General features: G+C 47.6%; 1 protein-coding gene across 5 annotated transcripts in view; it reads right to left on the reverse strand.

The window, feature by feature from the left end:
• Positions 1-2,904: 2,904 nt before the first annotated feature.
• The window catches only part of CUNH11orf54 (chromosome unknown C11orf54 homolog), a 30,262-nt gene continuing 21,418 nt past the window's right edge, over positions 2,905-11,748 (reverse strand). For all 5 annotated transcript variants that reach the window (XM_040735227.1, XM_040735231.1, XM_040735230.1 and 2 more), the window contains 2 exons: positions 5,761-5,877; positions 2,905-3,793 (listed from right to left, as the gene is read on the reverse strand). In XM_040735227.1, the coding sequence (XP_040591161.1) occupies positions 3,620-3,793; positions 5,761-5,877 (291 nt within the window). In that variant the 3' untranslated portion in view covers positions 2,905-3,619. The remainder of the gene's footprint in view (positions 3,794-5,760; positions 5,878-11,748) is intronic.

Here is an 11,748-nt window from a genome sequence, read left to right on the forward strand (position 1 = left end):
GGTGCCCTGGCTCTCAAACACTGTTCTAGCATGCCACAGGTAGTTATGACCATGGCACTGACAGCTGAAGATGCCAGAAAGTTCTCAGAGAGTGCCATTTGACAATGCCCCCAACCCCGCCACTGTCACACCGAGGGAAAGCTGCGGGAGACCAACATTCTACAAGCCTGTCTACCTTGGATTTCCACCCAGGTAGAGCAGACAGCACTCAGCCAGCTCAGCGGCGATGAGTATCAGTTCTTTCCGGTTAGACTTAATTCTGTGGCAGTCCAATCCCAGCAGAGGGGTGTGTGTGTGTGTATGTGTGTGTCCCTGATGCATGCATGTGCAGTGTGTGTGTGTCCCTGATGCATGCATGTGCAGTGTGTGTGTGCCCCTGAATGCATGCATGTGTAGTGTGTGTGTGTCCCTGATGCATGCATGTGCAATGTGTGTGTGTCCCTGATGCATGCATGTGTAGTGTGTGTGTGTCCCTGATGCATGCATGTGCAATGTGTGTCCCTGATGCATGCATGTGCAGTGTGTGTGTCCCTGAATGCATGCATGTGCAGTGTGTGTGTGCCCCTGATGCATGCATGTGTAGTGTGTGTGTGTCCCTGATGCATGCATGTGCAATGTGTGTCCCTGATGCATGCATGTGCAGTGTGTGTGTCCCTGAATGCATGCATGTGCAGTGTGTGTGTGTCCCTGATGCATGCATGTGCAGTGTGTGTGTCCCTGAATGCATGCATGTGCAGTGTGTGTGTGCCCCTGATGCATGCATGTGCAATGTGTGTGTCCCTGATGCATGCATGTGCAGTGTGTGTGTGTCCCTGATGCATGCATGTACAGTGTGTGTGTCCCTGATGCATGCATGTGCAATGTGTGTGTCTCTGCATGCATGCATGTGCAGTGTGTGTGTGTGTCCCTGATGCATGCATGTGCAGTGTGTGTGTCCCTGAATGCATGCATGTGTAGTGTGTGTGTGTGTCCCTGATGCATGCATGTGCAGTGTGTGTGTCCCTGAATGCAGGCATGTGCAGTGTGTGTCCCTGATGCATGCATTGCAGTGTGTGTGTGCCCCTGATGCATGCATGTGCAATGTGTGTGTCCCTGATGCATGCATGTGCAGTGTGTGTGTCCCTCAATGCATGCATATGCAGTGTGTGTGTGTGTGTGTGTGTGTGTGTGTGTGTGTGTGTGTCCCTGATGCATGCATGTGCAGTATCCAGGGAGGTCAGGAGATGGCACTGGCATCTCTGGAGCAGGAGTTAGTCAGTTGGGAGCTGCCTGATGTGGTTGGTAGGAAATGAACTCAGGTCCTCTGAAGAGCAGCAAGCCCTTCTGAGCCATCTTTCCACTGCCAATTCTACTTTTGGTGCTTGACTGCTGTGATGGTTTGAATGAAATTGCCCCATACACTTATAGGGAGTGGCATGATTGGGGGCGTGGCCTTGTTGGAGGAAGTGTGTCACAGGGAATGGACTTTGACGTTTCAGACGCTCAGGCTAGGCCCATTGGCTCACTCTTCCTTTCCGCTGCCTGAGGATTGAGATGTAGAACCCTCAGTGCCTCTCCAGCACCATGTCTGCCATGCTTCCAGCCATGATAATGGACTAAACATCTGGACTGTAAACCATCCCCCAATTAAATGTTTCCTATGTAAGTTACCGTGCCTTGTTTCTTCACAGCAATAGAAACCCCAAGACAACCACTAACAGCCTTTAAAACATACGACCCCCATTTTACCTTTTTGTTTGTTTGTTTGTTTTTTGAGACAGGGTTTCTCTGTATTATTTTGGAGGCTGTCGGTCCAGCCTGGCCTCGAACTCACAGAGATCCGCCAGCCTCTGCCTCCCGAGTGCTGGGATTAAAGGCACGCGCCACCAACGCCTGGCTCCATTTTACCTTTTACTATACAGTTTGACAAACCTACAGCACCCACATGTGTCTTTGATACCTGTGGGAAATCCAGAGCTCATGCAGGAACCATTAAAGCCAGTCTTTCCCTGTTCTGTGAGGCCATTTTATTTTTTTTCCAGACAGGCCTAGTAGCTGTCCTAATCTGTCTAGAAACCTTTTTTTTTAAACATTTATTATGTATACAGTGTTCTGTCTGCATGTATGCCTGCACACCAGAAGAGGGCACCAGATCTCATTACAGATGGTTGTGAGCCACCATGTGGTTGCTGGGAATTGAACTCAGGACCTCTGGAAGAGCAGTCAGTGCTCTTAACCTCCAGCCATCTCTCCGGTCCTAGAAGCCTTCATTACATCACAGTTATACTTGGCTGTATCTGATTTCATCGGTCTTGATATTGGAACCAAATTAAGGAAACAAATCCATCGTCACTGCGTGGGACCCCACAAGGAAATGTAATTCTCCTTACATCCCACCGGTATTTGTTTGATTTTTTTCCAACCAAACGTATCCAGGATCTAGTGACAAGTCTGGCTTAGTCATCCAGCCAGCCAGCCAGTCTTTACTGTATGTTTATTTTGGCACTGTGCTACGATGGTGAGTTAACACCTCACTCAGCTCCAGAGGGCAGGGAAATGAAATGAAAGAACACTAATGCAGGGCTGGGGAGATGATAAAGTCCTTGCTGCAGGAGTGTGAAGATTGGAGTTTGGACCTGCAGAACCCACATTAAAAAGCAGGTGGGTATGGCAGCTCATTGTAATCCCAGTGCTCAGGAGGTGAAGGCAGTGTCACTCCGAATAATTAGCCTAGCTCAGTCAGCAAGCGTTGAGTTCAGCAAGCCTCAGTATTCAAGGCAGAGAGAAATCAAAGATACTGGGCATGACCTCTGGCCCCATATGCACATGCACTCACACGTACTCACACAGGAGGACATGCACACATGTAGCATACACATTTTTAAAAAATACGTTTGTTTAGGTAAGATACTAAAAGAAGCAGTATCACATTAAATATGATTTTATTCAGTTTTGCCTCAAAAGCATGTTTATTTAAAAATAATTTGGGGACTTATACTCACAAGTCATGTGCATTACAAAGTAAAGAATCAGAACATTTATGGCTTAGTTCTAAGGAGTTCCGGGACCCACACCTTGTCAACATTATCATGGAGAATTGATTTCTGGATAACGATCGCAGGTTCTATAGTACAGAATAGCAAGGAGTTTTCGAACCATCATCACCACACACTAACCACCATCACACGGCAATAGTGTCCTTTTTTTGAAAAATATAAAAAGATTTCTTGAATGTAGTTATATTGGGAAGAGTAACACACAGGTGTTTGGATTCCCACCCTTCCTCCATCATCCTGCCAAGTCCATGGTGGGGTCCTGGCATGAGGTTGAGGTTTAAGGAGGAGCCAAGAGGTATGCCTAATTAGGTATTCCTGTTCCCAATAATCTCCTTCACAAGAAGATGAAGGAATTATGCGTATCACGTATCCATATCCCTGCATTTCAAATGCCATAAAATGTTTGCATAGTGGAGTTACTCTTACTGTTTTTCTTCTGTGCCGGGGGTTAAGCTGGGGTTAAGCTTGCTAGGGAAGCACTCTCTCCCTGTCCCTGTCCTGGATTTTTTGAATTAGTATCAGCTCCTGCGTTAGTGAATTAACCTTAGCCAATCACTGCTTCTTCTAAGCAAGCATCAGCTGCTTTAATCTCTCCCAAATGCATGGGTGTCTTTGGGCTGATCAATGCGATAGAGGAACTGTGCGGGTGAGAAGTAGCCGAGATACTCCACTGTGTCTGGGGTAGTGTCATAGTGGTAATGTCCACCTTCTCCGTGACGACTGAAGAAATGAGTGTGCTCCAGCCGCAAGTCAAGCCCCTAGGATAGCAGACAGTCTTGTTGGTATGGATTCAAGTTATCTTGGTTACAGTGTACTCAAGGGGAAGGGGAAGCCTTCTGTTACTTTTTAAAAGTCTTTTAAAATTGTTTTGATTCTTTGAGATAGGAACTTACCATGTGGCTGAGACTAGCTTTGAACTCCCAATCTTCCTACCTGCATCTCCTGAATCATAGGCATCTATCACTAACCCTGCAATTAAATGTTTTGTTAGTGCTGGTGCTTGAATCCTGGCCCCATGCACGCCAGGCCTCTGTTACTGAGCCACATCTCCAGCTGACTAGTGTTTAAGTAAGCAGTGGAGTCCCAGCTGAGAAAAGGATGCAAGAGAGTAGTCAGGTAGAGACACTACAGTGTAACTCCCTCCTTTCCTTCCTCCCCTCTCTTATACGTCCTTCTGGTAAGACCTTTAACATTTTTATTCAACTGCAGCTTTCTACCCTATTCTGCATATTATTTATTTAAAAAATTAACAACATAGCCGGGCGGTGGTGGCGCACGCCTTTAATCCCAGCACTCGGGAGGCAGAGGCAGGCGGATCTCTGTGAGTTCGAGGCCAGGCTGGACCGACAGCCTCCAAAACAATACAGAGAAACCCTGTCTCATAAAAACAAAACAAAATTAACAACATAGGGGACAGGGGAGATGCCTTAGTGGTTAAGAGCACTGGCTGCTCCTCCAGAGGACCCAGGTACAATTCTCAGTATCCATGTGGCAGCTGTAACCATCTGTAACCCAGTTCCAGGGAATGTGACACCCTCTTATAGCCTCCAGGGACACCAGGCACACATATGGTACACACACATACATGTATGCAAAACATCCATACACATAAAAGTAACAAAATTTAGTTTTTATATAGGTTAAGATCTTTGTCTCTGAGAGATTAAATGCTTTGGCTTTGATATCTATATGCCTTCTGCTCAGGGACTCATGTGTCAATAGACACATTTGCAATATTTCTACAAAATCTTGTCACTGGTAATCTTTTAACTGATAATCTTACAGTCTTGTAAAGATAGAAATCTAACAGTCACTGCTCCAAAGGCTTCCCCATCACTATTTTGGCAGGCACTTTCTTTGAACTGGTGGACAGCACATTGTTTCAAGTCTGTAGCATTAGAATATGATGAACACCAAAAACAAAAGTAGGAGACCTAAATCTTATTATTATTTTTTTAAGGCTGGGTCTCATTTTGTAGCCCAGGCTGGCCTGGATCTCATAGAGATCCTAAGGAGTACTGGGAATAATGGTATGTTCCACCATGCCCAACTCTTTTATTATTTAATAGAACAACTTCTGTGTAATTTAAAATGCCTGTTCTTTTACTTTCTTGAAGGTAAAGTCTGCTCTGCCCAATGCTCAGTGTAGAAAGCTATGTATTCCCTCATCTTTTATGACAGTTCCCATAAACTGGGCATGGTGACATATGCCTGTAACCTCAGCATTTTGGAGGCAGATGTAGTCAGGAGGATCAGAAGTTCTGGGTCATCCTTGGTTACATAAGGAGTAGGTTGTGGCCTGGATTGATGCATGAGGTCAAAAAATAAAAAAAACAACAGTCAGATGAGATGGTACATGCCTTTAATCCCAGCACTTGAGAATCAGAAGCAGGTGCCTGGTTTACATAGTGAGTTCTAGGATAGCCCAGGCTGTGTAGAGAGACTCTGTGTCAAACCCCCAAAACAAGAGAGATAATCCACAAGGTACCCTCATGCTTAAATAACAATACCCACGAGGATGGCAAGATGGGTCACAGCTGGCAAAAGTGCTTGTGGCCACGCCAGGCAACCTGAGTTTGATCTGCGTACTCATGTTAGGAGAACACTGAGAACAAGGCGTTATCTGACGCACACACACACGCGCGCACACACACACACAATAAGCATACTTTAAAAATGAGCAGGAAGCATTATCACTGAGTATAAAAGGCAGATGAAGACTCACCGGGTCTTTGGAGATGAAAACTGGTAGACAAACTAAAGGAGCTTTCATCTCATAAAAATGCAGCCACTTATTAACAGCTTCATCTGAGTTCAATGGGCAGGACGAAAACTCTGCGGGCTGCAAGAAAATTGTTGAACAGGAAAACACACCGAATATTAAATGAGAATTTAAAAGTTTAAAATATGTTCTCATTGTAAACTTTGTACATCTCACTGATGGGTTTTGACATTAATTACATACCCCAGTTTTAAGGCTAGCCAACCAATTTGTACAAACTGAAGCTTATTTCTAAATTAATGAAGGAGTGAGGCAATTACTATCTCCTGTTACTTTTCATGGATCTGCAGTCTTTCTGCTGTATATATTTTCTATTTTATGTGTGATTTTAATTTAATTCAATTTCTTGTGATCTTGGGAACTGAACCTGGGGACTTGTTGATACTCTGTGCAAGTACTGTACCTGAGCCATGGCCCCAGCCCCTCCCCATTCTAAAACATGTGCGTGTCCAGTTTCCCCATTGGCTGGTGTTGGCACTCTTGCTGAAAAATCTTTCACCCAGGCAGGAGAAATGACTTAGTGGTTAAGAACACCTGCTGCTTTTGCAGAGGCCCTGGATGCAATCTCCATCACCTACATAGTGGCTCACAATCAACTCCAGTTCCAGGGGACCCAATGCCTTCTTTGGGCTCCATGGGTACCAGGCATGCACATAGTGCACACACATACATGCAGGCAAAACATGGGAACACATCAGAATAAAATGGTTTCCTTTGGCCTGCGGAAGCAAATTGCTGGCCCCACTCTAATTTCTTTCAGAAGTGTTTAGTTTCTGTTTATGACCTCTCACCTCCTTGTTTAAGCTTATTACAAAGCACTTTATTGTCTTTAGTGCCTCTATCAACTTGTCGTGCCTTGTCTCTCTCCACCCACTTGTCTTCCCGGCAGCAATCATGAGATCAAACTCAGTGGAGAGACCTGGACTTGCATGCACAGGCCCTAGGTTTGATCCTGTCACTGACGAAAAAGCAAAAGACTAGGGTGGAAGGACTGAGCAGAGAAAGCTGGGTAGTTCTGGGACAGAGTGCTTGCCTAGAAGGCAGGAGGTCCTGGTTTCAGTCCACAGAACACAGAGGAAACATTTTAGGGATGAAGGTAATCTCTACACCATATACAGGTTACCTTCAATGGCACAAAAGTTCGTACCATGTAAGCATAGTGACCTGAATTTGATCCCTGACATCTACGATGGAGGAAAAAGCTCAACATACTATTTAAAAAAGGTAATTAATGTATGTGTGCATAATGGGATGTGTGTATGGCCATGTGGATAACAGAGGTCAGAGGACAATTCAGAGTCTGTTTCCTCTTTCTACCTTTAAGTGGGATCTGGGTATTAAACTCTTATCTCCAGCCTCCAGAGCAGGCAACTCTCAGCCTGAGGACAGACTTCTCAAGTTGTCCCCTACCTCCACATACACATGCATAATAATAAACACACGGATAAATTAGAAAGGAAAACTACACTGTTTAGGGAAGATCGAGCTGTCAGTACTCATGAAGACTCTCTGAGAACTTGGTCCAATGTTGAGAGTGGCTCAGCAGCACAGGCCTCCTCTAGTGTGAGCTCTTACAGCACAGGCCTCCTCTAGTGTGAGCTCTCACAGCACAGGCTTCCTCTAGTGTGAGCTCTTACAGCACAGGCTTCCTCTAGTGTGAGCTCTTACAGCACAGGCTTCCTCTAGTGTAAGCTCTTACAGCACAGGCCTCCTCTAGTGTGAGCTCTTACAGCACAGGCTTCCTCTAGTGTAAGCTCTTACAGCACAGGCTTCCTCTAGTGTGAGCTCTCACAGCACAGGCCTCTAGTGTAAGCTCTTACAGCACAGGCTTCCTCTAGTGTGAGCTCTTACAGCACAGGCCTCTAGTGTAAGCTCTTACAGCACAGGCTTCCTCTAGTGTGAGCTCTCACAACACAGGCCTCTAGTGTAAGCTCTTACAGCACAGGCTTCCTCTAGTGTGAGCTCTTACAGCACAGGCTTCCTCTAGTGTAAGCTCTCACAGCACAGGCCTCTAGTGTAAGCTCTTACAGCACAGGCTTCCTCTAGTGTGAGCTCTTACAGCACAGGCCTCTAGTATAAGCTCTTACAGCACAGGCTTCCTCTAGTGTGAGCTCTTACAGCACAGGCCTCTAGTATAAGCTCTTACAGCACAGGCTTCCTCTAGTGTGAGCTCTTACAGCACAGGCCTCTAGTGTGAGCTCTCACAGCACAGGCCTCTAGTGTAAGCTCTTACAGCACAGGCTTCCTCTAGTGTGAGCTCTCACAGCACAGGCTTCCTCTAGTGTGAGCTCTTACAGCACAGGCCTCTAGTGTGAGCTCTCACAGCACAGGCCTCTAGTGTAAGCTCTTACAGCACAGGCTTCCTCTAGTATGAGCTCTCACAGCACAGGCTTCCTCTAGTGTGAGCTCTCAGCACAGCACAGGCTTCCTCTAGTGTGAGCTCTCACAGCACAGGCTTCCTCTAGTGTGAGCTCTTACAGCACAGGCTTCCTCTAGTGTGAGCTCTTACAGCACAGGCTTCCTCTAGTGTAAGCTCTTACAGCACAGGCTTCCTCTAGTGTAAGCTCTTACAGCACAGGCCTCCTCTAGTGTAAGCTCTTACAGCACAGGCTTCCTCTAGTGTGAGCTCTCACAGCACAGGCCTCTAGTGTAAGCTCTTACAGCACAGGCTTCCTCTAGTGTGAGCTCTTACAGCACAGGCCTCTAGTGTAAGCTCTTACAGCACAGGCTTCCTCTAGTGTGAGCTCTCACAACACAGGCCTCTAGTGTAAGCTCTTACAGCACAGGCTTCCTCTAGTGTGAGCTCTTACAGCACAGGCCTCTAGTATAAGCTCTTACAGCACAGGCTTCCTCTAGTGTGAGCTCTTACAGCACAGGCCTCTAGTGTGAGCTCTCACAGCACAGGCCTCTAGTGTAAGCTCTTACAGCACAGGCTTCCTCTAGTGTGAGCTCTCACAGCACAGGCCTCTAGTGTAAGCTCTTACAGCACAGGCTTCCTCTAGTGTGAGCTCTCACAGCACAGCACAGGCCTCTAGTGTGAGCTCTCACAGCACAGGCTTCCTCTAGTGTGAGCTCTTACAGCACAGGCCTCTAGTGTGAGCTCTCACAGCACAGGCCTCTAGTGTAAGCTCTTACAGCACAGGCTTCCTCTAGTATGAGCTCTCACAGCACAGGCTTCCTCTAGTGTGAGCTCTCAGCACAGCACAGGCTTCCTCTAGTGTGAGCTCTCACAGCACAGGCTTCCTCTAGTGTGAGCTCTTACAGCACAGGCTTCCTCTAGTGTGAGCTCTCAGCACAGGCTTCCTCTAGTGTAAGCTCTTACAGCACAGGCTTCCTCTAGTGTGAGCTCTTACAGCACAGGCTTCCTCTAGTGTGAGCTCTCAGCACAGGCTTCCTCTAGTGTAAGCTCTTACAGCACAGACTTCCTCTAGTGTGAGCTCTCAGCACAGCACAGGCTTCCTCTAGTGTGAGCTCTCACAGCACAGGCTTCCTCTAGTGTAAGCTCTTACAGCACAGGCTTCCTCTAGTGTAAGCTCTCACAGCACAGGCCTCTAGTGTAAGCTCTTACAGCACAGGCCTCTAGTGTGAGCTCTTACAGCACAGGCTTCCTCTAGTGTGAGCTCTTACAGCACAGGCTTCCTCTAGTGTGAGCTCTTACAGCACAGGCTTCCACTAGTGTAAGCTCTTACAGCACAGGCTTCCTCTAGTGTAAGCTCTCACAGCACAGGCCTCTAGTGTAAGCTCTTACAGCACAGGCTTCCTCTAGTGTGAGCTCTTACAGCACAGGCTTCCTCTAGTGTAAGCTCTTACAGCACAGGCTTCCTCTAGTGTAAGCTCTCACAGCACAGGCCTCTAGTGTAAGCTCTTACAGCACAGGCTTCCTCTAGTGTGAGCTCTCACAGCACAGGCTTCCTCTAGTGTGAGCTCTCACAGCACAGGCTTCCTCTTCCTCTAGTGTAAGCTCTCACAGCACAGGCCTCTAGTGTAAGCTCTTACAGCACAGGCTTCCTCTAGTGTGAGCTCTTACAGCACAGGCTTCCTCTAGTGTGAGCTCTCACAGCACAGGCTTCCTCTAGTGTAAGCTCTTACAGCACAGGCTTCCTCTAGTGTGAGCTCTCACAGCACAGGCTTCTAGTGTGAGCTCATACAGCACAGGCTTCCTCTAGTGTAAGCTCTTACAGCACAGGACTCTAGTGTAAGCTCTCAGCACAGGCTTCCTCTAGTGTAAGCTCTCAGCACAGGCTTCCTCTAGTGTGAGCTCTTACAGCACAGGCTTCCTCTAGTGTGAGCTCTTACAGCACAGGCCTCTAGTGTAAGCTCTCAGCACAGGCTTCCTCTAGTGTGAGCTCTTACAGCACAGGCCTCCTCTACTGTAAGCTCTTACAGCACAGGCCTCCTCTAGTGTGAGCTCTTACAGCACAGGCTTCCTCTAGTGTAAGCTCTTACAGCACAGGCTTCCTCTAGTGTAAGCTCTTACAGCACAGGCCTCCTCTAGTGTGAGCTCTTACAGCACAGGCTTCCTCTAGTGTGAGCTCTTACAGCACAGGCTTCCTCTAGTGTGAGCTCTTACAGCACAGGCCTCCTCTAGTGTAAGCTCTCACAGCACAGGCCTCCTCTAGTGTAAGCTCTCAGCACAGGCCTCCTCTAGTGTGAGCTGTCAGCACAGGCTTCCTCTAGTGTAAGCTCTCAGCACAGGCCTCTAGTGTAAGCTCTTACAGCACAGGCCTCCTCTAGTGTAAGCTCTTACAGCACAGGGCTCTAGTGTAAGCTCTTACAGCACAGGCCTCTAGTGTGAGCTCTTACAGCACAGGCTTCCTCTAGTATGAGCTCTCACAGCACAGGCTTCCTCTAGTGTAAGCTCTTACAGCACAGGCTTCCTCTAGTGTAAGCTCTTACAGCACAGGCTTCCTCTAGTGTGAGCTCTTACAGCACAGGCTTCCTCTAGTGTAAGCTCTTACAGCACAGGCTTCCTCTAGTGTAAGCTCTCACAGCACAGGCCTCTAGTGTAAGCTCTTACAGCACAGGCTTCCTCTAGTGTGAGCTCTCACAGCACAGGCTTCCTCTAGTGTGAGCTCTCACAGCACAGGCTTCCTATTCCTCTAGTGTAAGCTCTCACAGCACAGGCCTCTAGTGTAAGCTCTTACAGCACAGGCTTCCTCTAGTGTGAGCTCTCACAGCACAGGCCTCTAGTGTAAGCTCTTACAGCACAGGCTTCCTCTAGTGTAAGCTCTCACAGCACAGGCCTCTAGTGTAAGCTCTTACAGCACAGGCTTCCTCTAGTGTGAGCTCTTACAGCACAGGCTTCCTCTAGTGTGAGCTCTCACAGCACAGGCTTCTAGTGTGAGCTCATACAGCACAGGCTTCCTCTAGTGTAAGCTCTTACAGCACAGGCTTCCTCTAGTGTAAGCTCTCACAGCACAGGCCTCTAGTGTAAGCTCTTACAGCACAGGCTTCCTCTAGTGTGAGCTCTTACAGCACAGGCTTCCTCTAGTGTGAGCTCTCACAGCACAGGCTTCTAGTGTGAGCTCATACAGCACAGGCTTCCTCTAGTGTAAGCTCTTACAGCACAGGCCTCTAGTGTAAGCTCTCAGCACAGGCTTCCTCTAGTGTAAGCTCTCAGCACAGGCTTCCTCTAGTGTGAGCTCTTACAGCCCAGGCCTCCTCTAGTGTAAGCTCTTACAGCACAGGCCTCCTCTAGTGTGAGCTCTTACAGCACAGGCTTCCTCTAGTGTAAGCTCTTACAGCACAGGCTTCCTCTAGTGTAAGCTCTTACAGCACAGGCCTCCTCTAGTGTGAGCTCTTACAGCACAGGCCTCCTCTAGTGTGAGCTCTTACAGCACAGGCTTCCTCTAGTGTGAGCTCTTACAGCACAGGCTTCCTCTAGTGTAAGCTCTTACAGCACAGGCTTCCTCTAGTGTAAGCTCTCACAGC

The sequence above is a fragment of the Mesocricetus auratus genome, unplaced genomic scaffold (assembly GCF_017639785.1).
Source record: "Mesocricetus auratus isolate SY011 unplaced genomic scaffold, BCM_Maur_2.0 Super-Scaffold_100044, whole genome shotgun sequence".
In the NCBI taxonomy this organism is placed as follows: domain Eukaryota; kingdom Metazoa; phylum Chordata; class Mammalia; order Rodentia; family Cricetidae; genus Mesocricetus; species Mesocricetus auratus.